Source organism: Rhipicephalus microplus, chromosome 2 (assembly GCF_043290135.1).
Source record: "Rhipicephalus microplus isolate Deutch F79 chromosome 2, USDA_Rmic, whole genome shotgun sequence".
NCBI lineage: Eukaryota > Metazoa > Arthropoda > Arachnida > Ixodida > Ixodidae > Rhipicephalus > Rhipicephalus microplus.
In genome coordinates, this window is record NC_134701.1 from 51,198,007 (window position 1) to 51,223,905 (window position 25,899).

Consider the following 25,899-nt stretch of genomic DNA (forward strand, 5'->3'; position numbering starts at 1 on the left):
TCAAGGCTAGTATTCTCACATGTAGAAAGTGAAGCTCAGAAGACGCGCCTGAGCACGGTGACTGGCACGAAGTGCCAATAACGGCTTTCAGGCGTGAAGGCTAACTCGACAACATGCAGAATAACACACTATGCCCCTAGACAATTGACTTCGGCCCATGAGGCCGAAATTAAACAGTTGAACTTCATTATAGAATTCTAGGTTTCACCCAGATTTCGAATACAAGTCCTACATTATGGCTGCAGTGGGAGCCTGTAGTGACTGCTGCTCTAGCCGGCAACAGCACTATTTTTAAGTGATGCAACTTTATGGGAAAAACCCTTGAGCCTCCCAACAGGATGCAAATAAGCTGGCATAGCTGCAAGTCACTGCATTAAGCGCAACATGAATGCTACAACACTGAATAGTGGTCAATACAGTACAGCCCTAACGAGGCCTTCCACTGCGTGGGCAAGCACAATGTGAGCACTTATGAGGGATGGTCACAGTTCCCCAGGGTGCGGCATGTCGCCAGCGCTTCTACAGCTTGCGATGCATTTTGCGCATCATCTGCAGCTTGCGCATCTGCTTCTGCCGCAGTTCCTCTTCCTCCCGCCTCATGTCCTCAAGATCCTCCTTGAGTCCGATTCTCGCGCTGCAAAGATGATAGTCGTCAATATTGTGCACGATGTGCGTTACTGGTGTAGAACAGACAAAAAGCAGCACAACTTGACCTACTGCAAATTAAACAGCTTGAAAAACTCTGAAAACAAAGATGGTGAAAAGATTATAGCTGTTTATTCATTAATAATAATATTTGTTGGGCTTTACCATCCCAAAACCACTATATATGATTATGAGAGACACCATACTAAAGGGCTTTAGAAGTTTCGACCACCTGGGGTTCTTTAACATGCACCTGAATCTAAGTACACGGGCCTCAAGCGTTCTTGTTTCTATCAAAAACGTGGCCGCCGTGGCTGAGAGCCAATCCCGCGACCTGCGGATCAGCAGTAAAGCTGCACATTCCACATTATCCTAATGTGGCTAAACTGTATTAATGCATGAACAAGTCATTGATCAAAAATGGGCCACCCTAGCTCAGAAGACCAAGCAGAGAAAGCAACCCACAATGAATTCTTGCAGAGTTTCAGTGGGTACAGCACGTGTATTTTTTTACGCAAAAAGTTCATCTATTAATTGCCAGCACAGTGATGCCAGATAAAAAGACCAAAAGTATTCACGACAGCCTACTGTTAGAGACAAGGTCAATGCCCCTGCAATATCTCATATGGCTGTCAAGTAAAATGTCCTTTGGGCAAGAATACAATTGCTGATGACTGAAAGGTCATCAAGTTTATATACAAGTCTCGTTTAAGAGCAATAATGGCATCCTTCCCACATTTTGCGCAACCCATCTAAGCAAGCAAAACAACCATGCAAATTAGACCACTGATGCCAGTCTCCACTTAAAATACAGTCTCGGAAGTGGCCAGCCCTTTTTCCAACTTATCCAAGGTGCCCATGAAAATTACACACTTCAATGTTCCTGACTTCTGCTGGTTCTCTATAATCATTTGAGCTGAGATACCCTGACCAATGCAGCAGTTACCATTTCATAGAAATGGAGCATAAAGTAGATAAAAGTACGGAACACAACACATATTCATTGTGATTGACCTCTGTAATAATTTTTCGGGTTTAAGGGAAGATGCAAGTTGAAACAGATGAGTTTTTCCCAAAATTACATATTTTTCATTTTTATCTGTTTTCACAAGTTTAGTTTCTTTTTTTTTTTTATAACAAAAAACTGAAGATTGCAAATAAACTCGAAGTAGGTTAAAACCGCTTAGAAAGAGCACACGATTACTTCCAAAAAATAAAAAAAAGGGTCGTTATCTAGAGTCCTCATGGAAATTGTCACCCGGCTGCTTGCCATTGCATTTCGCTTGAGCAGTTCGCACAAGCCACATGCTCGAAATAACCGTCATTCCCAAGCTCTCGTGATGTAAGAAATCATTTAAAAAAAAAACATACCTTTGCTGCATAAATGAGCTGTCAGTTACACAATTGCAATAAGCTTTTCTCAAAATACAATTTTGGGCAACTTCTTGAGCTTTGACATCATGTTTTTCAGTACTTCTTCTAAGTGCTAGATCAAGATAAAATTTGCCCACATATTCTTTAAAGTGTGAATAGTGCAAGTATCTTGTGTAAAATTTGACATCACTTATATAATTATTATGATCAAGTAAGCAATCAGTACGAGCTGAGCACTTTAGACTTCTCACATAACAACTTTTCTTGTCCATTAAAGTCTCATATCCATTTTCTTGTCAATTATTTTTATTTATTTATTTATTTACAAAATACTGCAGGCCGTGTGGCCCATGCAGGAGGGGCAGAGTAAAACATAAATACATGTACAAAGCACAATTGAGTATCATAAACAAATCAGGTAATGATAAAAAACAACTCTAAATAAAATATAATTAGGAAATAGTGAAGACGTAATTCTGTATTGATTCAGTCAAGTCCAGATGATCAAAAGGTATTAGGTTCTATTCTTCTATGGTGCGGGGAAAAAAAGAAAATTTAAAGAGCTTAGACCTGGCAACATAAGAGAAGAGTGTGAGGGGATGGGAATTAAAGTCAACTTTCGTTAATTCAAACTCAAAGGCTCCTCTGAATTCAGTTTGAATTATCAGAACTTTTCAGATACATGACCCTAGGTGAGGTGACACCACACATTATGATTAGGCATTGATTTTATCACATTTAAAATTTTGTCAAGTTCTTTTTAAGCCCTAACTGCACGCAGTGAACAAAAAGCAGAGGCTCACAATTTATTGGCCATTTACTACTGATCAGACCTTTCAAAGAAATTGTGAATGGCCAACTGCTTCATTGCTATAGGTATATGCCTTCAGCACAAAGCTCTCTATACCAATTGAGTAGCATCACGGTTTACCATGCGTGTGCTTCAATTCATTTGTGTACTTGTGTTCATTTGCAAGTACACATTCATTTGCGTACTTGCAAAGCCTTTTTCGTGAAGGCCTCAGGCGCTTATTTTTCATTTTTAGACTGTTAGAATTATACAGGCACATTAATTTTTAAATAGTAGTGGGAAAGCAGCAGGTATTATCTGGTGTGAACCTGCAAAAAGTATGAATTAACTGAACGGTGGAGTTTGAAAACAAGCTTTTAAATACATTGAAAGAATAGAGGGCCAACCAAAATATTTAATTTTGTTTGAATTACCCGAAAGTATGAATTATCAGAGTTTGAATTATCGAGAGTAATAGTATTTGCATTCTATGGTTAATGTGGAGCAATATAGACATTAATGGCTCAGAACCATACACATTTAGTGGCGAAAATAATGTGTCCAGAAAGAACTATATTTTACATTACACATTGTCACGGCATAAAGCGAAAGCTGTGCAGCTTGCTGTAAAACTGATCACATATTTGAAATAAGCATAAATCCTATGTGTACAGCAAGACTTTCATTTCCCTAGGTTACAGACTAAAGAACTTCATCAGCTTCTCTCCTTAATGTCTCAAACTCATGATATGATTATGATGGATGTCATAGTGAGTGGGGGTGCTGACACCCCCTGTAAAGTAGTTTGCACATCGTGGCGCATGTGTTTTGTGCATAGGCCGCATTCAGGGGTCACAACTACCGAGGGTAGGGGGCGTCGGGCTCGCGAGTGTTTATCACCGCCATCATCATCATGGTTAGAATGGTAGTGCCCGCGGTAACGCCTGGCGGAAAGTCTGGGTGGTGGCCCAGGAGAGATGAGCGGACCTCTTTGGCGGGTGGCGGTTGGCGCGAACGGTTGTCCCTTGCGGTGGGCCCGTGAGGATGCCAACACGGGTCTTTGCTCACGGTCCCTCTCGGTGAGTCAGGCGTTGGCGATGCCGCCTTGTGAGTGTTCCTGCTCGTTATGTTTTGAGTGTTGTGTAATTTTGTGTGAGGCTGTTTTAGCATGTTGATCACAATTGATGTATAATAATTCAGCTGACGACATCGTAAATCTAAAAGGGGTAAATAAATGTGTGTTGGTTTGGTTCGTTTCGACCGTGTCTGCTGTGTACGTTCAGTCCAAGAGCGTGGCGCTCTCCACTTCAGACCACACACTGGCTGCCCAACGTGAAGTTCTTAGAGCATCGGACGACATCTTTCGCGGTTCGTTGCAACCTTTCGTTTGAGCCGGGGAAGAGTAAGCCTAGGGGGACTTCCATTGCCAGCATCAGCGGTGTGCTTTGTTAAGAGCGAGGAGATCGGTTTTTGAGATGTGTTTGAACTTGTCAGCACGTTGTTTTTTTTTTTTTTTTTTGTGGTTGGTTTTCAAGAATGTTGTTGTTAAATTGGGATGAGAGCCATGTGTTCTGCATCCTGGGGTGAGCACACAGATTGTACGCCAAACCCAAAGGGAGTGAGTATGGAAGCCGTGTAGGTGGTCCACTTCTCAGTAAATAGCTTCTCCTATACTTTTGGGCTCAGGGAGCCGGGCGTCGTTGCTGTCTTGTCTTGCGGCTCAATGCAGGGGCGTTGTGACACCATCCAGGACGGTGGGCGCCGATCGCTCGGTAAGCTGCTGTGTGCGGCGAATCAGTAGGGACACCTTCTGGAGCTGATGTCTCTTTGCGGCTACCTCTTCTGCGCCTAGGCTGGGTGCTGGGTAGGTGCCGATTGTTGTCAAGCGACTCATTCAGCCTAAGGCTCGGCGCAGCCGCCTGTCGCATGTGGCACAACTAGGTGGATCATGGCGTTGAAGTGTTGCACTCTGGTTCCCTCACTTTTCTTTATCTTACAATGCATGAGTTAGGAAAAGTGACCTTTCTTTTATTTTTGCTGGGCATCTCAGTCGCCACCGATGTATTTGCTAGCAGTACTGGCCATCGTACCACGTGGTGGAGGAGCCCGAAGTTCCTTTCCCTTTGGGTTATGTCCACGATTGAATGTACACGGCGGGAGTGATGTAACCCGTGGCTGGCTGTCTTCTGGACATTGCTTTCGCTGTTGGCAAGGAATGCGGTCTTGAGATCGGGCAATGGACATGCCAGGGACCTGCGCAACTGCCGGCAGTCCGGCGCCCTCATGAGTGCTGGTCGCAACCAGAAGAAGTGTCGGAGTCAGTGACAGTTCCTCGCGCTGACGGCAACGTTGGCGTTGCGGGATCGGTACTGAGTTGAAGTCGTCGAGCCGGACAGTGCAGCAGTGTCGACCGGCGGTGATGGCGTCGTGCATGCACATTCTTTAAGGACATGTGTTGCATTCCTTTGTTAAAGCTTGTGTAGCAGATTTCTCTCAAGTTTTTTTGTGAGGGGGGGGGGGGGGATGTGGTTTGAATTAAGGTTGGGACATGTGAAGGTGCTAACACCCCCCTGTAAAGTTGTTTGCGCCTCGTGGCACACGTGTCTTGCGCAGAGGCCGCACTCAAAGGTCACAACTATTGAGCGCTAGGTGGCGTTGTGCTCGTCAGCGTTTATCACCACCATCATCATCATAATTATAACGATAGCACCGGTGGTGACACCTGGCAGAAAGCCTGGGTGGCAATAGATAAGAGAGAAGTGGTCCTCTTTGGCGTGTGGCAGTTGGAGCGAGCGGTTGGCTCTTGCGGCGGTTCTCGGTAGACGGCACTGCGTATTGAATGCCAGGGGCCCTCGTGGTGAGTCAGGCATTAGCGACGCTGCCTTATGTCTACTATGCTGTTGGGTGTTGTGTAATATTGTGTAAAGTTGTTTAGTGTGTTGATCACAATATGTATATTGATTCAGCTGACGATATCGTCGATCTAAAAGCAGTTAAATAAATGAGTGTTGTTTGGTTCATTCCAACCACGTCTACTGTGTCCGTTCACTTTAAGAGCGTGGCGCTCTCCACATCGGGACCCCACAAGCCGAAGGCTCCAAAAAATTGGCCACCTGGTGCACCTAAGCCTAAGCACATGATTCAAGGCAATGGAAGACGGCACGAAACACAGGACAATAACAAGGATGAACCAAGTGCTGCATGTCTCTGTCAGGATCCTGTGTTTTGCGCCATTTCCTTTAATCCTGTGCCAACCGGCTCAAATAACACTCTAGTGCAGTTGATTGCTAAGTACCTAAGTCTGGGATTCGATGCCGCGAATAGTAGCGCACATGCCCTCTCCTCCTCAAAAGTGCACTTTGTGGGAATCGAGGCTAGCCCGCCGCCTTTGAGCGGGCTTTGCCGCCTCTTTCTGCCATTCTCATGTCCCGACATGACTCCCGTTCTCTTTGGTCTGCCACGCTGAGGGAGTGGGGAGTGACGTTTAACCCCTCTCACCCGGTAGCGGATGTCTACTGTGGCGCCGTGCGCGCGTTTCTGAAGTGAGGGAACCTCTGCGCGATGACAAGGGGTAAGCACGCATTTCTTTTCCGTCTGTCGGCTCCCTTTGTTTGGGGGCTCATTCGAGCTTCGCCAATGGCGCCTTGCACCTGCTAGGTCGAAGAGCAATGCGGTGTCCTAGTGCATGGCCAGCCTACGCCGACCCGTATCTCTCTGAATCTAACGCGAGCGCCTTTGCCCTCGCTCGAGCAACCGGGCCCTCTGTCCCGGTGTTCCCGTGAATCACTTTTACCTATGTAGACGTGTTTCCGGCACCCCTGTGTAGCACTTCTTGCTTGGGGCATGAATAAGCTCATTTGCTTTTCCGCCACCCCCTTTGCAACGGGCTCTGTACTGCATTTTTGGTGCTGCGACCTTGAGCAGTATTGTGTTCTTGCTACGGTGATGGTTAACGCATGCCCTGCGGCTCGCTAAGACCGAATCCACGCTAGCTCAGTCGTAGAGCATGAGACTCTTAATCTCAGGGTCGTGGGTTCGAGTCCCACGTTGGGCGCCACCAGTGCAGTGTACACGTATCCCGAAGGAGTACGGCCACTAGCGTGGATCCGGTCTTAGCAAGCCGCAGGGCATGCGTTAACCATTACCGTGGCGAGAACACGGTACTGCTCAAGATCACAACACTTTATTGCCTGCAGCAACACCAAAAACGCAGTACAGAGCCCATTAGAAAAGGGGCGGCAGGAGAGGAAATAGACTTATCCATGCCCCGGGCAAGAAGTACTACACAGGGGTGACGCGTCCCCGTGTGCGAAAGTGATTCATCTGAACACCGGGAGAGAGGGCCCAGTTGCTCGAGCAAGGACAAAGGCGCTCGTGTTGGCTTCAGAGAGATACGGTTCGGCGTAGCCTGGCCACGCACTAAGACACCTCACTGCTCTATGGCCTAGCCTTCGGAAGGAGGGGCAACAAAAGGTAAGCGTTCGCTGCGGGTGCAAGGCGCCGTTGGTGAAGTTCGAACGAGCCCCAAACAAAGGGAGCCGACGGACGAAAAAGAAATGCGTGCTTACCCCTTGTCATCACGGAGAGGTTCCCGCACTCCCGACGCGCACGTGTGAAACGTCTTGAGAGACTTTGCGCATGGTGCCACAGTCGACATCTGCTACTGGGTGAGAAGAGTTAAATGTCACATCCCGCTCCCCCAGCATGGCAGACCGTGGAGAAGGGGAGTTATGTCGGGACATGAGAACGGCAGAAAGAGGCAGCAAAGCCCATGCAAAGGCGGCGGGCTAGCCTCGATTTCCACAACTTCTATTACGATGCAATATTTCTTCCTGAAAAATCACATTGTGCCTCAGTGCACACATTTTGGTTCTTTTCTAGCCAAGCTGCCACTTCCTATTTCTTTTCTTTTGTATCCCTTCTCTTCTTGTTGCTTGTTTCTAGCTTCTCTTGCCACACTCTCCAGATGGTCTGAATTCTCTCATCCATACAGTCGGTAACATGCAATTAAGTTGTGCCCCCAGGACAGCATCATGCGTTACTTTCGCTGCTATAAGCAATTCTTTCTACAAATTCTCAAGAGAGCACACCTCACTGGCAGAAGGAGACAGAAGCACACCTCTACTGCATGAGGCAATAAGTTTCACGAAAAAACCGTCATGATCCTGAGTGTCTACTACTGTTCTCAGAGTGTCTGGTGTCTGCTGCTTCCTGCCAGTGCAGTGCTTTCAAAGCACATCTCTACGTAGAAGCAATAGGCTCGCTCTGCTCGCAAGCTGGTCAATCAGCGGTGCTCCAGAATAAGCCACCTGACCTGAGGCTGGCCTCCAAAGAAATTCACAGGCAAGCTTGCACACTTGCCTGTGAATTATACTTCACCGATGCTATCTCCATAGCTTTCTGTGCAACCTCTCTAAGGAGCTGAAAATCAATCTTCGAGAAGCCAGAACCACCCAGGAAGACACCATTCATATCTGTGGTCGTGTCCAGCCACATTTATTGTTTTTCAGATTTTTCAAGTCTATGCTCATCAGGCATCACCAGGAACTTCCTATTTCAGAATTCATGACCGCAGTAAGAGCAAAGTTACGCTGTCACATTCTTGTACCAAAGCTAATGCCAGCCTTGGCCTTGCCCAGCTAAACTTTTGAGCCATTGCAGAAATTGCAAACATTAGGTGAAAAAGTGTTGCAGATGCTGTCACAAACAATTACACTGTCCTAAAATTAAGACATAGCAAAGCTTCTGCTTGTATCACCAAAACTACCACCAGCTGACACTTACACAAGGGTCACTGCAGCCTCACTGGCAGTAGGAGCAGATCCTATGCTGCTGCCAGGCAAGGATGTAGAGACCTTCAAGAATAAGTTTGGTTTGGAAGCATCTTTTTGAGAACTCAAAACAGAAATATTTGTTGCGAGGGGGATAACTTGATCCCCATACTGCTTACCACAGCACAGCAGCAAACTGCGCACATGGCTAGGTGTGGACTATTTTATACAGGCTGAATCCCGCTCAAACATCTAAACTCACTCAGCTTTGGGCTGTAGACCTTCAATGAGCATTTTTTTTCCATGTGAGGTTTTGAGCAATGAATGCTTTGCTAAGGTAAAAGGGCCCTTTGCTACACTGAGACTGAAGTCCAGAATGTTGCAGGTCTAACGATTTTTTTCTCCCCAAAACACATTGCTGCAGCAAGCACCTACAGTCGAGCCTGACTATATCGAACCCGTTTATATCAAATTATCCCGTATATCGAACAATTACTAAACACGGTAAGTTTACATTGACAATATATAGCAAAAGTTACTGTTTTATCGAACGAAAATAGCAACGACATCTGATATATCAAACTCCATGTGCCTCAAAAGTGCCCCAGCAAGTTGGCTTTCCCTCGCGGTGGCGGAAAAAACTGCCGGCGCTGCCCTAGAAAAAGTTGGTTAGACCCGGTTGTGCGCAGGCGAACACCCCCCCTCCAAGAAATGATCCTGGCCCGCTTACAGCCAATCAGAGGCCGTCGTGCTTTCTCCGAAGCGTGGCGGCGGTAGAAGTGAGTGCCATTTTTTCTTTCTTTATGATTGTGTGCCTGCTGCTGCCGATTCAGCATGGTCTGTGGTGTTGCCTGTTGGTGCTCTGTGAACTGTATTGGTGCGCTGTCATCATGGCTTGCGCAAAGAGGCAAAATTTGCCGTTCGCTGTGAAACTCGAAATCATCAATCGGGTTGAGCGAGGTGAAAAGAAGTCCGACGTAGCCGCCGCGTACAAAATTCCAAGGAACACTTTGAGTACTATCCTGAAGCACAAGGCACACATCAGGGCCAAGTCGGACAAAAAGCCAGGTGCTCGTGGCGCCCGACATGTGCGCGCTGCTGTGTACGAAGATGTTGAAGCGGCCATTTACAAGTGGTTTGTGGACGTTCGGTCGCGAAACATCCCAGTGTCCGGCCCTATGATCGAGCAGAAAGCCAAGGACCTTGCTTTTTTGCTTGGCAGGAATGATTTCCAAGGCGGTTCAGGCTGGCTTCAGCGGTTCAAAGAACGGCATGACATCGTTGGCAAAGCTGTTACAGGTGAAAGTAGAGCGGCGGACCTGGACAGCGTAGCAAAATGGCTCGAGGAAAACTGGCGAGATATGGCAGTAAGATATAGAGCCCAAGATATCTTCAATGCGGATGAAACCGCTCTATTTTGGCAAATGTTGCCAAACAAGACACTTGCGCTTCATGGCGATAAGACAAGCGGCGGCAAGGCAAACAAAGCTCGTGTGTCCGTGCTGTTGGCAGCTAATTTAGACGGATCGAAAAAGCTTCGACCTCTGGTTATCGGGAAAAGCACGGCACCGCGGTGTTTTCAAAATGCGCTGTCGCTTCCAGTTACCTACCGAGCAAACTCAAAAGCGTGGATGACCAGGGAGCTTTTCAGCAGATGGCTATCGTTGTGGAATGACGATTTGGTAGGCGAAAATCGCAAGGTGTGCCTGCTCGTGGACAATTGTTCATCGCACCACTGCAGTACGACCTTCAGCAACATCGAGCTGCGTTTTTTGTCCCCGAACACTACGTCTGTACTGCAACTACTGCATCGAGGCGTTATGCGCGCGATGAAAGCCGGCTATCGGAAGCGCCTGGTGGAGAGGCTGCTGCAGAACTTTCGTGTCGGCAGGGAGCTTAAGATCGACTTGCTCGGAGCTATTTCTATGTTGAGTAGATCGTGGGCAGATGTCAAGAAGGAGACGATCCAAAACTGCTTTAGGCATGTTGGCTTTCACATGCCTGGTGATGACACCCCAAATTCTGACAGCACTGAAGACACCGCAGGTGTTTCCGCTGAAATTTGGAACGAGCTGGCAGAGTTCCCGGGTGCTATCAACGGATCGACATTTGACGAGTTCGTCAGTGCGGACGATGATGTCCCCATCATGGGCCAATCACAGGATGAGGATTACATTGCAGACGTCGCGCCGACCACGAGCCAAAGCGACAGCAATATGGAAATCGACGACGGCCCATTGCCTACATCCTTCGCAGTGACTAGTGCATTGCGTTGGTCCGGCGCTATTGCTTGAATGTGGAAGGTTGCGGCCTCAGCTGCTCCGACTCGTTGGACAACGTGGAGGCGTGCGTGCTGTCGCAGGCAGAGAAGTCGTTGACAGAGAAAAAAATCCAGGACTATTTTGTTCCACAGTAGGGCACACAAGTAAGCCACCATATTAATAAAGTACTCTTCTTCTAGTTTTTTATGTGCCTTTGTGTCAAAACCTATACCGGGCCTATATCGAATTATGCCATAAATCGAGCTAATAAACGTTTTTTGGCAAGTTCGATAAACCCGGGTTCAACTGTAGTAACTCTGTAGCACACCAAAAAACGCACCAATGCCTCTTTTATTTTATTTTTTTCAAACTCGGCGCAACTTCTTGCTGTTAAATTGAAGCCCTCAGTCCGCCTTAGTTCAGGGAGTGGTTGTGATGCGATGCCACGTGAAGGGTGCGACTGCTTGCGTAATACATGTGTCCAAGCGTTTTCCCACAACAATGTGAGACGCGGTTGTTGTGACACACTTGTTGCCCTCACCAATACCACGCATCTCTCAGATTTGTTCCTTCATGCTCCTTCTTTGGGGCTTCAAGCAATGGCGCTGCTGCCTTAGAGTGCTTGTGTGGCACCTCTTAAGGTCAGCGCATGCAGCAGTGTCACAGTGACACTTCCACACTGGTAGCCCACACAAAGCCACGAATGAAGACACGCCATCTCAAAACACCGCGTCTCTTATGAGCCAGAGTAACTGCCAACATAGTGAACACGAGGAATAAAAGATGTCGCCCTACAGGTCTGTACACAACTGAACAAAAATTTACTAAAATGATTTCTGTTGAGAGGCACCACCTAAACGGTATGCTTCCCCATAAACGCAAAGCACACACGAAGGCTAGACGATGGGCACGAGTAGGAAAAGGCTACATAGAGGCTTTTATGATAACCATGCTCAGGATTTCACAATAACCTCCAAGGTTTCTTAACCACCTCGCCTGCTTTTCCTAGCCTCATGCTTCCCACGATGCACTCACCTTCGTACTTCCTCCTTCATCTGTTGTGCGTAGCTGGACTCCATGGCTTCATCATCATCATCATCTTCAAACCTGCAAAACAACCATGACATCATGTATTTCACATTTCCTGGAGTCAATCTATCAATTACATCTAATCGTCAAATGTAGCACATGTAATTATACAATAGAACTTCATCATGCATAAAAAAAAGCGGGAGTGAAACTGATTGATTGATATGTGGGGTTTAACGTCCTAAAACCTCCATATGATTATGAGAGAAGCCGTAGTGGAGGACTCCGGAAATTTCGACCACCTGGGGTTTTTTTACCTGAAATCAAATATGAGCACATGGGCCTACAGCATTTTCACCTCCATCGAAAATGCAGCCGCCGCAACCGGGATTCGATCTCACGACCTGCAAGACAGCAGCCGAGTACCTTAGCCACTAGACCACCGCGGTGGGGAGGGTGTCATACTGGGTAGTGCATTTCTCATACCGTGTTACGTCAAGGCAAAGGCAAGTCATCATATTGCTACGTAGCTGACGTATCAGCGGTCAGAAGACGACAACGAGGAAGTGGTCTGTCGGTTGTGCGGGCTGCTTTCATCTTAGTCGACGCCATATGCATAATTTTGAATATAGATTTTAAATAGACACACCTCGTGTCATTTTTACGTAACATCTTTGTGGTGGACGTGTTGGGACCAACAACAGCCGTCAGTGGCGTTAATACAAGCTGTGGTGAGGCAGGAGTTTGCAAACCTCGGACTTCTATCAGCATGTTTCTTGACTTGCCCTGAAGTCCCGTCCTACTCCCGAGGACACGCTCGCCGTTCACCTCCAACAATGCCCTTCCGTAACCCTTCGGAATGGCGAACACCCGACGACCGGCCTATTTGTTTTTCCTGCCACCAGCCTGGGCACGTTTCTCGCTATTGCCGCCGCCGTTGGTCAAACCAACCACGTCAGACTTTCTCTACCTCGGCGCTCATGCATCCGATGACCCCTGACGTTCAGTCGCCGCACCCTTCAATTTCTATTCGTCGTCATCTTACGAGCCTTCCACTGACGCCCCTTTGCCCGGTCGCCGCTACCCTGACGCCCCTTCGTCCGGTCGTCGCAGCTCTCGCTCCCCGTCGCCGCTACGTCGCCAATCCCGCTCTCCGCCACCTCGGCGCTTTTCCTCGCCGAGCTTCTCTGGACGGCCACAGCAGGAAAACTAGATATTGCAGCTCATAGAGGTGAAGCTTCAATACCAATGACGGCCGAAAATCCTCTACTGACGCTTCCCACCCACCATAGCCTGCTTGAAGTACAAGCCGACCATGTTCCTGTGACCGCCCTCATTGACACAGGTGCGCACCCTGTCTATTATGAGCGCTTCTCTACGCTGCCGCTTACAAAAGATTATGACGCCATCTACGATGCAGGCAATACGTGTTGCCGATGGCGGTACTGTACCAGTAATCGGAATGTGCACTGCTCGTGTCAGCATTGCCGATCGTCACGCTGTGGTCCTTTTTGCCGTGCTAGCCTGCTGCCCTCATGATCTCATACTTGGCCTTGATTCCCTTTCGGCACACTCAGCCTTAATTGATTGTACGTCTGGTACCCTGAGCCTTGATCTACCAATCTTTGCCGACTACTCTGCAAAGCCCACCAGCCGCTTGAGCCCAGCCACTTTCGTTCGCCTGCCACCTCGAGCCGTCACGTACGTGTCTTTGTCATCGACCCCTCCCGTTCCTGACGGTGATTATATCGTTACGCCAATTACTGACCTTCGGCTGACGCGCAGTGTTATTGTGCCGTATACCATCGCGAGCAGAGCGAATAACTGTGTGTTACTTCTGCTCCTTAACTTTGGTTTCACCCCTCAAGTGTTGCACTGCCAGATGTCTCTAGCCCAGCTAACTACCATAACAGAGGACGATGTCCGTGTTGTCGCTGTATCTGCTCTTGATCGAAGCGCAGTCTCACGGTCACCCAGCTCAGACGATGGTATGTTTCAAAACATGATTGGATCGGAGGTGTCGCCTCACCAGGCCGACGCTCTCTGCCAAGTTTTGGCCTCATACAGTGACATTTTCGACACCGACGATCGTCCCTTGGGCCAGACTAAAATTGTCACTCACCGAATCAACACTGGTGACTCTGCGCCCATTCACCGTCGGCCATACCGCGTGTCAGCGTCTGAGCGAGAAGTGATTCAGAAAGAAGTGGCCAAAATGCTTACGAAAAATGTAATCGAACCATCAACGAGCCCTTGGGCATCTCCCGTGGTATTAGTTAAAAAGAAAGACGGCTCATGGCGTTTCTGCGTTGATTATGGCCACCTCAACAAAATTACCAAAAAAGACGTGTACCCTCTACCACGCATTGACGATGCCCCTGATTGCCTCCATGGCGCCACCTTCTTTTCATCTCTCGACCTCCGATCTGGCTACTGGCAAATTGCTGCAGATGACATGGACCGAGAAAAGACCGCCTTCGTTACCCCTGACGGTCTTTACCAATTCAAGATCATGCCATTCGGGCTCTGCAACGCTCCAGGGACCTTTGAGAGAATGATGGACACGCTCCTACAAGGATTTAAATGGTCGACATGTTTGTGTTACCTGGACCACGTGATCATTTTCTCACCTACCTTTGCAACCCACCTTGAACGCCTTTTGACCATTCTATCCATATTTCGACGGGCCGGCCTGCAGCTCAATTCCTCCAAGTGCCACTTCAGTCTCCGTCAGATTACCGTATTGGGTCACCTTGTTGACACTGCCGGCGTACGGCCAGACCCGGCGAAAGTACGCGCTGTAACAAACTTCCCAGTCCCACGCTCTGTCCATGATGTTCGCAGTTTTGTGGGCCTCTGCTCCTACTTTCGCCGGTTCGTGAAAAACTTTGCGGCACTCGCACTGCCACTCACCGACCTTCTCAAACAAGACGTCCCATTTTGTTGGGGCCCTCCTCAAGGTGACGCCTTCACTCAGCTAATCACCGCTGTAACGACACCTCCTATTCTAGCACATTTCGACCCCGATGCTCCCACAGAAGTGGTCATGAAATTGGTGCAGTTTTGGCGCAAATTCAGCGAGGCAACGACCGTGTAATCGCGTACGCAAGCCGTCTGCTTTCTAAGTCTGAACCCAATTATTCTATAACAGAACGGGAATGTCTCGCTCTTGTTTGGGCGGTTTCGAAATTCCGTCCTTACTTGTATGGCCGCCCTTTCCGTGTCATCACGGATCATCACACGCTGTGTTCGCTTTCTTCTCTGAAGGACCCCACTGGACGACTTGGTTGTTGGGCATTACGCCTACAGGAGTATTCCTATTCGGTTGCTTATAAGTCTGGACGTCTCCATCTGGACGCCGATTGCTTATCCCGCTACCCTGTTGATCAGCCCGACGAACCAGACATCGAGCCTAGCCTCAGCGTCATGTCAATGTCCCAGTTTCTTCAGATTGGTGATGAACAACGTCGTGATGCTTCTCTGCGACAACTTATTGACTGCCTCGAATCTGCTCCGAACGACACGTCACTTCGCATGTACGTCCTCCTGAATGGCACGCTGTACCGTCGTAGCCTCCAGCCAGATGGCCCTGAGCTCCTTCTTGTCGTGCCGAAAAATTTGCGTTCGACCGTGCTGCACAAGCTTCACGATGAACCAACTGCTGGTCATCTGGGCGTATCTCGGACGTACGACCGCGTGCGTCGCCGCTTCTTTTGGCGCGGTCTTGCCTGGTCCGTTCGCCGTTCCGTGTCCTGCTGCGATAAATGCCAACGTAGAAAGCGACCTACTGCGCCCCCGGCTGGACTTCTTCAACCGATCTCCACCCCAACCGAACCTTTCTTGCGTGTTAGTATAGATCTTCTCTGTCCTTTTCCCGATTCGAAATCGGGCAACAAGTGGGTCCCTGTTGCTATAGACTACGCGACTAGGTAAGCCATCACTCGAGCGCTCCTCACCAGCACCGCAACTGACGTTGCGGACTTTTTGCTCCACGACGTCATCCTACACCATGGCGCTCTTCACCAATCACTCACGGATCGTGGCCGCGCATTTTTGTCCCGTGTGATCGACGATCTTCTGCGCTCTTCCTCGACGCACCACGAGCAGACCACTTCCTACCATCCCCAAACAAATGGCCTTACCGAACGGCTAAATCGGACCCTAACGGACATGCTCGCGATGTATGTGTCCTCCGACCACCATGACTGGGAGCTGGCGCTACCTCACGTAACCTTCGCGTACAATTCTTCGCGCCACGACACCACTGGTTATTCACCCTTTTATTTGCTTTATGGCCGTGATCCGACGTTACCACTCGACACCTTACTTCCAACCACTACAACGCCGTCAACCGAATATGCACGCGACACTATTGCTCGTGCCCACCACGCACGTCAGATCGCCCGCTCTAGACTTTCGGCTACGCAAGCCACCCAGAAAGCCATCTACAACAGCCGGCATGCTGACGTTCACTTCTCACCCGGTTCTTTTATTCTCCTGTGGTGCCCAGTTCGTCGATTTGGATTATCAGAGAAGTTATTGTCTCGCTACATGGGTCCTTACCATATCATCCGCCAGGTAACCGACGTCACCTATGAAATCATTCCTGCATCTGAGACCACAAGCCTGCCTGCAACCACACCCAGTGATGTTGTGCACGTCAGCAGGCTAAAACCTTACCACCTGCCTACTGAAGACCGTAGTTAATGTGTCTTGTTTGTTAGCGCACAATGGCATGCAAGCCCGAAAAGCATAGCCTTCAAAATGTGCAAACTTGTGACGTAATTTTTTAGAGTTTCCGGTTTCGGAATGTGTGCCTTGGAGGCTACGCTTTTTTTTTTTATTGTTTCGCATCAAAGCAACAGCTGCCAGTTACAAAGCCACAGTCACATCGATATCAGCAACATGTCGACAAGAACACCGACGAACTTGGCATTGCGTTTTTTGCGCCTTGTGGCCTTCTCGCCTCGTTCCTGATAAGTCCTCATTCGGGAGTTGAACTGAACGTTGACCCGCACGTAGCGATAAAAATTATGACTGGCACTTGAGCAACCCTAAGTAAAACACTGTCGTAAACGTTCCTTGCGGGCCAGGTGATGACTTTGGGTGCGTCATGACCGCTGACATTGGCGTACAATGCCTCGGTGAATTCTAGGACTTATCAGCATTTCCGGGCACCATCTCGGACAGTAGTGGTTTCATCGGTACAGATGACGATGTTTCTGACTGCATTGATGCTGAAATTATGGCTGCCATTGCCGGTGCCATGGAAGTGTAGCCTTGTAGTTATGAATGTGCCAACGCCTTTGCTTCCTCCGCTAACCAAGCTTTTACCACGCTAAAACGCTTGCATCAGCGTTCTGCATCAATCATCGTTGTGATTGAAGGAGCTAAGTTGAAAATGATATTAAGGATGACTGGAACTTGACGGTGTGCAAGAAGCAAGACAAGTTTACGGACTGTATAAAGTGTGGTAACCTGCAGTTCGCACCTTGCTTCTTAGGGAATCGTTACGTTAGCTCTTGTAACGATTTTCGGGGCCTGAAATTCTTCAGTTTAGGCCTTAAGTACGCATATTTTGTATTTCGAATTCTCGATATAACGAACTATTTTGCGATCCCCTATGAGTTCAATACATCCATCATCGACTGTATATGCAGATTTTTATGGTATCTGCACAACATGAAGACCAAGACAGATGCTTGGGCTAGTTGGTGATTGGGAAACAACATATTTGCACAGCGCAAGACTACAAGTAGTTACGACGTAACTACAGAAAAAGAGACAAGGACAGAAAGAGCGCTGACTTCAACTGAAATTTTATAAGTGAAAATGCTGAAAATATATACTCGTGACAGAACATCACCGCGCAATCGCGCAGCCTATTGCATCACAGCCAAACGGGCTCCCGAGGCCGAATGTGTAGCTGAAGGCATTCAGGTTCTGTCGCAGTCTACACCAGACCGCTATAACCTGACTTTTCACCGTGTTGTCACGTTTTTCAAAGAGAATTCACTAGCCTTGTTGACCGCTGATAAGGATGGGAGTATTGCTGTTTTGAAGAATGTAGTGCTCCGCTTAGAAGCCAGCAATGTTATATGTTCCGTGTTCGAATTCCGAAGCAACTTAATGCTGACAAAAGTAAAAACTGAAGCCAAGAAGTTGTGCAACGCCCTCAAAATAAGTAAGCTTGCAAGATCCATTGACAAAAGCAAGAAGCTTAGCTTAGATTTATTCTTTACGGTCAAGGTTTACAAAGTAGACTGGTAGCTTCGAGTCATTGTTTCCAAAAATGGGACGTGGCAGAAGGAAGTGGCCTGGTTTTTACAAGATAAGCTAAACTTGCTGACCATCAACGACTCTTTTCTGGTGAAAGATTCTAATGACATCAATCCATTTCTTTCACGTAACAACAATGGCTTAAGTGCCTGCTCCGTTGACATCAAGGATCTTTACTTCTCTTTACCACATGACACGCTACTGCAGTGTATTGAGGACTGACAACTTCGGTTCAGTTGCGTTCCAAAATGCTGCGGGCATAACGGTCAGTGGCTTTCTTGAGCTCGTTGGCTTTTACTTGAAGACAACGTTCGTATTGACACAATCTGACTTCAAATTACGTGCGCTAGCAAATACTTGTGCCTTCTAGATGATTTGCGACGCACGAGCCTGCGGGACCCAGCTGCGTGCTTACGGTGTTGGAAAAAAGAAGAACGTAGAAGAAGAGGCAGAAGCGAATCCTCGAGACAATCTAGCTGTGTTATTATTCTCGGGTACAAGTTCACCCTGCCTACGTTAGTCTATTAAAAGAGTTCATTGAGGAGTGCGTTACAAATCTGGTGGAGGTGCTGGGTATGATGCCAAGCCACTCTCGCGTGACGGAGCACAGTCCAGAACCACAGCGATTTCGACCCAACGAGCTGACGCCTGATTATCAGCGCTGCAGTCGACGCCTACGTGGTGAGGGTCCTGAATTTTCAACTTTATCGACTTCGCTTGGAACATCAACGGCTGTGAACAGGTACGCAACCGACATGACAGCTCAGGTCACTCCAGACAACACTGTAGTAAACCAGCCAATGCTACCAAAGCCTTTCCACGGCGAAAGCTACGAGGATGCAGAGGACTGGCTTGAGCACTTTGAACGCGTCGCAAAGGCTAACGGATATGAGGAAGAGCGCAAACTTGGAAGTGTTTACTTCGCACTGGAAGATAGCGCACGAACGTGGTATGAAAACCACGAAGCTACCTTCCGGTCATGGAATGATTTTCGACGGGAGCTGCTCGCTGCTTTCCCAAACGCAGACCGCCAAGAGAGAGCTAAAGCTACGCTCCAGACAAGAAATCAGCGAAATAACGAAACTGTCGCCATGTATCTGGAAGACATGTCTTGCTTATTCTGCCGAGTGGATTCAAATATGAGCGAAGACAGAAAGCTGCGCCATCTAATGCGAGGCGTGAAGCAAGAACTCTTTGCCGGACTAATTCGAAGTCCGCCGCGCACCGTCGCCGAGTTTCGTTCCGAGGCGACTACAATGGAAAGGACGCTACAACAGCGAGCAAAGTTATACAACCGGGATTCGATCGTCGCTTCCTTGGACATGTTGCCACCAGTCTTCGGTAACGGCATGGAAGCACTACGCGAGCTGGTGCTGTCTCTTGTGCGAGAAGAGCTGCAGAAGCAGCGTCTTGACCAGAATGCTCCAATGCTTTCGTCTCTGGCCGATGTGATCCGTGAGGAGGTCAGGCAGGTGGTACGCGAACCTTCGAGCAACGCACAGCCAGGGCCGCCACTACAACAGAAGACGAGAATGACGTATGCTGATGTGCTACTACGAGGACCTCCAGGACGTGCGGACATCGCGGCGGCTACACCTATGCAGTACCCGAAGCCACCGAGCACCCTGCAGCCAACGCCAGAGAGGAGACTAAGGAAGAGCGATGTCTGGCGCACTCCCGACAGGATACCGCTGTGTTACCACTGTGGGGAGCCTGGTCATCTCTACCGAACGTGCCACTATCGCCTGGCAGGACTACGTGGTTTCCCTGTTAATGCACCTCGACCACGAAATAGTGAATGTCCCTTCGAAATTGAAGAATACCTGTCAGGTCGTCAAACCTCAAGTGGCTTCCAACGACACCAACCTCGTGCAACGACAACGGGGTGGTATAGAATGCCTAGCCCCCGACCTTCAGCAAGCTCCCCAAGGTCTCGTTTCCCAAGCCCGCGTCGGGAAAACTAGTCAGCGACCAGTGGAGGCAAGGCCGCTGTCGACGCTAATGCAGAAAAACCTCCATTGCTGACTCTGAACGACGACCGATTCAGAAATCGGTGCTTCGATAGTGACGTTGCTTCCCGGAAGATTTACGTGTGTTCGTTGACGGCTACGAAGTCATCGGACTGGTAGATACCGGCGCAGATTATTCAGTGATGAGTAGCGGACTTTCTAAAATACTGAAGAAAGTGCTGACTCCTTGGAAGGGACCACAAGTTCGCACAGCAGGAGGGCACCTCATCGACCCTACTGGAATATGCACAGCAAGAATCGGAATACGGGGTTTCACGTACGTCGCCAGTTTTATTGTGCTGCCGGAATGCTCAAGAGACTTGATCACCGGCATGGATTTCTTACGACCTAATGGCACTGTAATTAACTTGCGAGAATCTTCCGTCTCATTCTCGACTAGGCACGCGATTGCTACCTTTGAAACGGAAGAAAACGTATATGACCTTTGTATTGCAGATGATGGCATCATGGTGCCGCCAAGATCGAGCATATCTGTCGCAGTAACTAACAAAGCATTCAGTGAATTCGAAGGATTTGCTGGCAACAACACTGCCTTACTACTCCAAAAAGGGATCTGCATGGCATGAGGCCTTGTTAAGTTACATGACGGATGTGCAAATGTTCTACTCATAAACTTTGGAAATGAGGTGCAGCACGTTGCAAAAGGAACCGTCATCGCCAGTCTGAATGATTTCGTCCAAGTTACGGAGCTGCGCACTTTCGAAACCAATGAGTCTGATTTCGAAAACGTGGAGTCTGTCCTTGCAGCCATCGACATTGAGCCAGGCTTACTACAAAGCGAAAAAGAGCAAATAGAGGGTCTTTTAAGGGAAACTGCCGAATGTTTCTCGCTGTCATCTAAGGTTCGACGCACTCCTATCGCCAAACATCGCATCATTGTCAACGAGTCAGTGAGGCCAATACACCAGCATCCCTACCAAGTGTCACCAAGAGAAAGAGAAGCTATTGGTCATCAGGTTAAAGAAATGCTCAAAGACGATCTAGTCCAGCCTTCATCAAGTCCATGGGCGTCACCTGTTGTTCTTGTGAAGAAAAAAGACCAAACCTTATGTTTCTGCATTATCAGAAGCTGAATGCCGTCACCAAACGGAATGTTTATCCTCTGCCAAGAATTGATGACACTCTGAATAGGCTGCGAAATGCCAGGTATTTTTCCGCATTGGATCTTAAAAGTGGGTATTGGCAGATAGAAGTTGACGAAAGAGATCGCGAAAAGACAGCGTTTGTGACACCGGACGGTTTATACGAGTTCAAGGTACTCCCTTTTGGCCTTGGTTCAGCACCCGCCACATTCCAACGGATGATGGACACAGTGCTTTGTGGTCTTAAATGGCAGTCATGTCTGGTTTATCTCGATGATGTTGTAGTCTTCTCTGCTACCTTTGAGCAACATTTGGAAAGGCTCCGGGCCGTGCTCACTGCGATCAAATCAGCGGACTTGACGATAAAACCGCAGAAATGTCATTTTGGCTTCCGAGAGCTCCTTTTTTTTGGCCATGTCATCAGTGCAGAAGGCGTCCGCCCAGACCCTGCAAAAACTGAGGCCGTAGCAAGATTTCCGAAGCCAACAGACAAAAAGGCTGTTAGGCGATTTTTAGGTCTCTACGCCTATTATCGACGGTTCGTTAAAAATTTTTCACGAGTTGCTGAACCACTGACGCAGCTGACAAAAGAGGAAATGCCTTTCGTATGGCTTGCCGAACATGAGGATGCCTTCAGTGAACTACGAAAGTGCCTTCAAAGTCATCCTGTTCTGGCGCATTTTGACGAGGAAGCGGAAACCGATATCCACACGGATGCAAGCAATTTAGGTCTTGGGGCCAGCTCATCCAATGGCAAAACGGACAATAACAAGTCATTGCGTACGCCAGTCGCACTCTTTCGAAAGCTGAGGTGAACTACTCAGCGACCGAGAAAGAATGCTTTGCCGTGGTATGGGCTATCAGCAAGTTTTGACCATATTTATATGGTAGGCCTTTTCGAGCTATAAGCAACCATCATTCTCTATGCTGGTTGGCTAATCTCAAGGACCCATGTGGACGGCTTGCACGATGGAGCTTGCGATTACAGGAGTATGATATCACGCTTGTGTACAAGTCAGGTCGCAAGCACAGTGATGCGGACTGCATGTCACGTGCTCCGATTCATCATGCTGCTTCTGCTTCCACCGAGGATGGTGAAGATTTCATTTTCTTGGGAGCTGTGACACCATCAGAGATGGCACATCAGCAGCGATCCGACCCTGAGATACTCCTCTTGATCAAGTACCTACAAGGACAGTCTGTCGATGTTCCACGACCTTTTGTCCGGGGATTGTCAGCATTCGTCCTACGAAACAACATCCTGTATAAAAGGAACTTTGACAACAATACAGCGACATTCCTGTTTGTCGTCCCTTCACCTCTGCGACCAGAGATTTTGGAGGCTTGCCACGACGATCCATCAGCTGGACACTTAGGAGTAAGCAGAACGTTAGCACGCATCCGCACTAAATACTACTGGCCGAAGTTGCTTAGCTCTGTACCACACTATGTCAGAACCTGCCGGGACTGCCAAAGACGTTAAACGCCACCGCTAAAACCAGCAGGTTTCCTTCAACCGATAGAACCACCAGAAGCCCCATTCACACAAGTGAGAATGGACTTACTGGGCCCATTTCCTACGTCGTCATCGGGAAAACGGTGGATAATAGTTGCGACCGACTATTTAACCAGATATGTCGAGACAGCGACTCTTGTTAAAGGATCAGCCTTTGAAGTAATGAATTCTTCGCCTCCAACATCGTACTGCGGCACGGAGCTCCAAAAGCGTTGATGACGGCCGAGGGACTGCATTTACGGCCGACCTGATGAAATTTATTATGAAATTGACGCACACCAGTCATAGGAAAACGATGGCATACCATTCTCAAGCAAGTGGTCTTACAGAACGACTGAACAGAACGCTGGCTGATATGTTGTAAATGTACGTTCATATAGAACACCGTAGTTGGGATAAAATATTACCCTATGCAATATTCGCCTATAACACTGCGATGCAAGAGACAACACGGATGACGCCATTCCAACTTGTTTTTGGCCGGACGGTAACAACACCTTTAGGTGCAATGTTACCTATTGACGAGACGCCCGAGAATTACTATGAAGTTCCCGACTACATACAAAGAGCAGAAGAAGCCAGACAGCTGGCAAGATATCGCATTCCCCAACAGCAGAAAACCGACACGCATCGATACAATCTGCGAAGAAGAGACGTCCAGTATGCACCAGGAGACAGAGTATGGGTGTGGATTCCTGTAAGAATATGTGGCCTGTCAGAAAAACTGCTTCGCCACTATTTCGGTCCGTACAGAGTGCTCCGCCGCGTCAGCTCGCTCAACTACGAAGTTATGCCAGAGGGACAGGATATTTCATCCCGACGGCGGCATCGCACGGAAACTGTGCATGTCGTCAGGATGAAACCATATCACGACAGGCAATGAAACACTGAAGATACAACGTTCTTTGACGTTAACGAAATCCCCGACGAGGGTTTGTGAATGACTGCCATGCAACCAGTTCGACACAAGCATCGGGATGATGCACTCTGGAAAGGAGGGCAATGACACAATGTGACTTCAAATTACGCGCGCTAGCAAATACTTGTGCCTTCTAGATGATTTGCGACGCACGAGCCTGCGGGACCCAGCTGCGCGCGAACCGTGTTGGAAAAAAGAAGAACGTAGAAGAAGAGGCAGAAGTGAATCCTCGAGACAATCTAGCTGTGTTATTATTCTCGGGCACAAGTTCGCCCTGCCTACGTTGTTAGCCTATTAAAAGAGTTCATTGAAGAGTTCGTTACAGTATCATGGAACGAAGGCACTTTTATTCAAAAAAGAGGAGTGTGCATCGGTTCATGCATAGCACCTGTTTTAAGTGACATTTTTCTCGCTCACCATGACCGACTCTTGGCTAGCCACCTCGACAGAACAGCTGTCGTAAAGGTATTTCGTTTTGTTGACGATTTTCTTGTGCTTTTATATTGCGATAATCGGGGCTTTGAAGCAGCCGTGTTGAACATATTGCATCTTTTCGATGAGTGCATGGCACCTCCCATTCTGGTACATGAGCTTCCGCAGGATGCTTCGTTAAGGTTTGTAGATTTGAGATTAAACATCTCAAGTGATCACTTTTGCTGGAAATATGAGCCTAGAGGAAGCAAACCTTTCCTACCATACTTGACGGCTCATTCAAAGCTCGTAAAGAGAGGGATTGCAAGTCATTGTTTAAGAAATGTCCTCTGAAAGTCCTGCAGCCACTCATTAACTAGCAGCTTCGTTGAGCAGGCTTCCCGTCTGATCAGCGCTGGTTTCCCCGATCATGTGCTGGTTTCGGTGGCGTAAAAGTTGCTTAGGACAATTAAACAGGGACGAGAAGCACCAGTGAACTGCATATCTAGTAGCTCAAAGCGCGTGGCTGTGGTTCCCTATCTACATAGGATTTCTCACAATTTAAAAAAGACAGGTGATAAGGTAGATGTGAAGGTTGTTTTCCCTGCCCCAGAAAAGCTTTTAGCGCTCTGCAAACGGGTGAATGCGCAGTCCACATGAAGTAGCTGCTGCACAGTCAAACATAGAAGGATATTCATAGCATGCGTGATAGCCATCGTTTATTTGCTCCTGTTGTCATGTGGCAACATATATGTTGGGCAAACGGGCCGGTGCCTGAATGAGCGTTTAAAGGAGCATCATTACAATGTATACTCAGCTGTGCAAGGTCATTTGGGCATCCATTGTAGACATTGTGGTTGCAGACCAGAATTCGATAAGTGCGCTGTTAAAGCCAAACATCGTCAGCAGCTAACAGGAGAGATTATGGAAGCCAATGAAATGCAAATGCTGGGTGATCGATGTATCAGCATGCCTTCGTTTGCTCTGACTAAGAAAGAAATCAGGTTTCTGGCTTTGACACAATAGTTCGTGAATTTTCTGCTGAGCTGTGGCATTGTAACCATATAATGAGATGATTGTCTTGCTGTGATGCAATAGGTTGCGCACTTGCGCGGTGATGTTCTGTCACGAGTATATATATTTTCAGCATTTTTGCTTATAAAATTTCAGTTGTCGTCAGCGCTTTTTTTGTCCTTGTCTCTTCTGTAGTTACGTCGTAACTACTTGTAGTCTTGCACTGTGCAAATATGTTGATGAAGACCAAGCAGACATGCATATCTGAGAATCAAACCATATATATGCAAGATGCAACCATTCGCATCAATTGACAATGACAGGTCCGAGGAAATGCCGTCAAAATTACCATAGGAATAGATGGTGCTGTACATACTATCTATGCACTTTCATTGTAGATGCGATACCCCCATGTGATTTAATTACTTTTTACTTGAAAATTATGATGCTTTGCCATGCACTCTGTGGAGGATGTTATCACCCCCTGTAAAATCGTTTATTTATTTATTTATTTATTTATTAGAATACCCTCAGGGCCCGTAGGGCATTACAGAGGGGGTGGGTACAACATTTATAACACACAAGAAAAAGAAGACAAAATAAAGAAACAAGTGTCAGATGCGCAAATCAGGAAGGCAACATAAGTCAACTAAAAATGTATAAGAATTCAAGCACATACAAGACAAAGATAGATAATGGAAACTGCGTATAGTTACAAGCATTGCTGAGAAATTGCAGTCTTGAATAACAAAGGGTCTGTTATTGTTACAACGGAAGA

General features: G+C 47.8%; 1 protein-coding gene and 1 non-coding gene across 3 annotated transcripts in view; one reads left to right on the forward strand and one right to left on the reverse strand.

Annotated features, from left to right (window-relative positions):
- Nucleotides 1-482: 482 nt before the first annotated feature.
- Nucleotides 483-25,899, reverse strand: part of LOC119170891 (uncharacterized) — a 106,564-nt gene continuing 81,147 nt past the window's right edge. For both annotated transcript variants that reach the window (XM_037422170.2, XM_037422169.2), the window contains exons 11-12: nt 11,877-11,948; nt 483-634 (exon numbers count right to left, since the gene is read on the reverse strand). In XM_037422170.2, coding sequence (XP_037278067.2) covers nt 520-634; nt 11,877-11,948 — 187 coding nt within the window. In that variant the 3' untranslated portion in view covers nt 483-519. The remainder of the gene's footprint in view (nt 635-11,876; nt 11,949-25,899) is intronic.
- TRNAK-CUU (transfer RNA lysine (anticodon CUU)) lies at nt 6,791-6,863 on the forward strand. Its single transcript has one exon. It is a non-coding gene; the product is annotated as a tRNA-Lys (tRNA).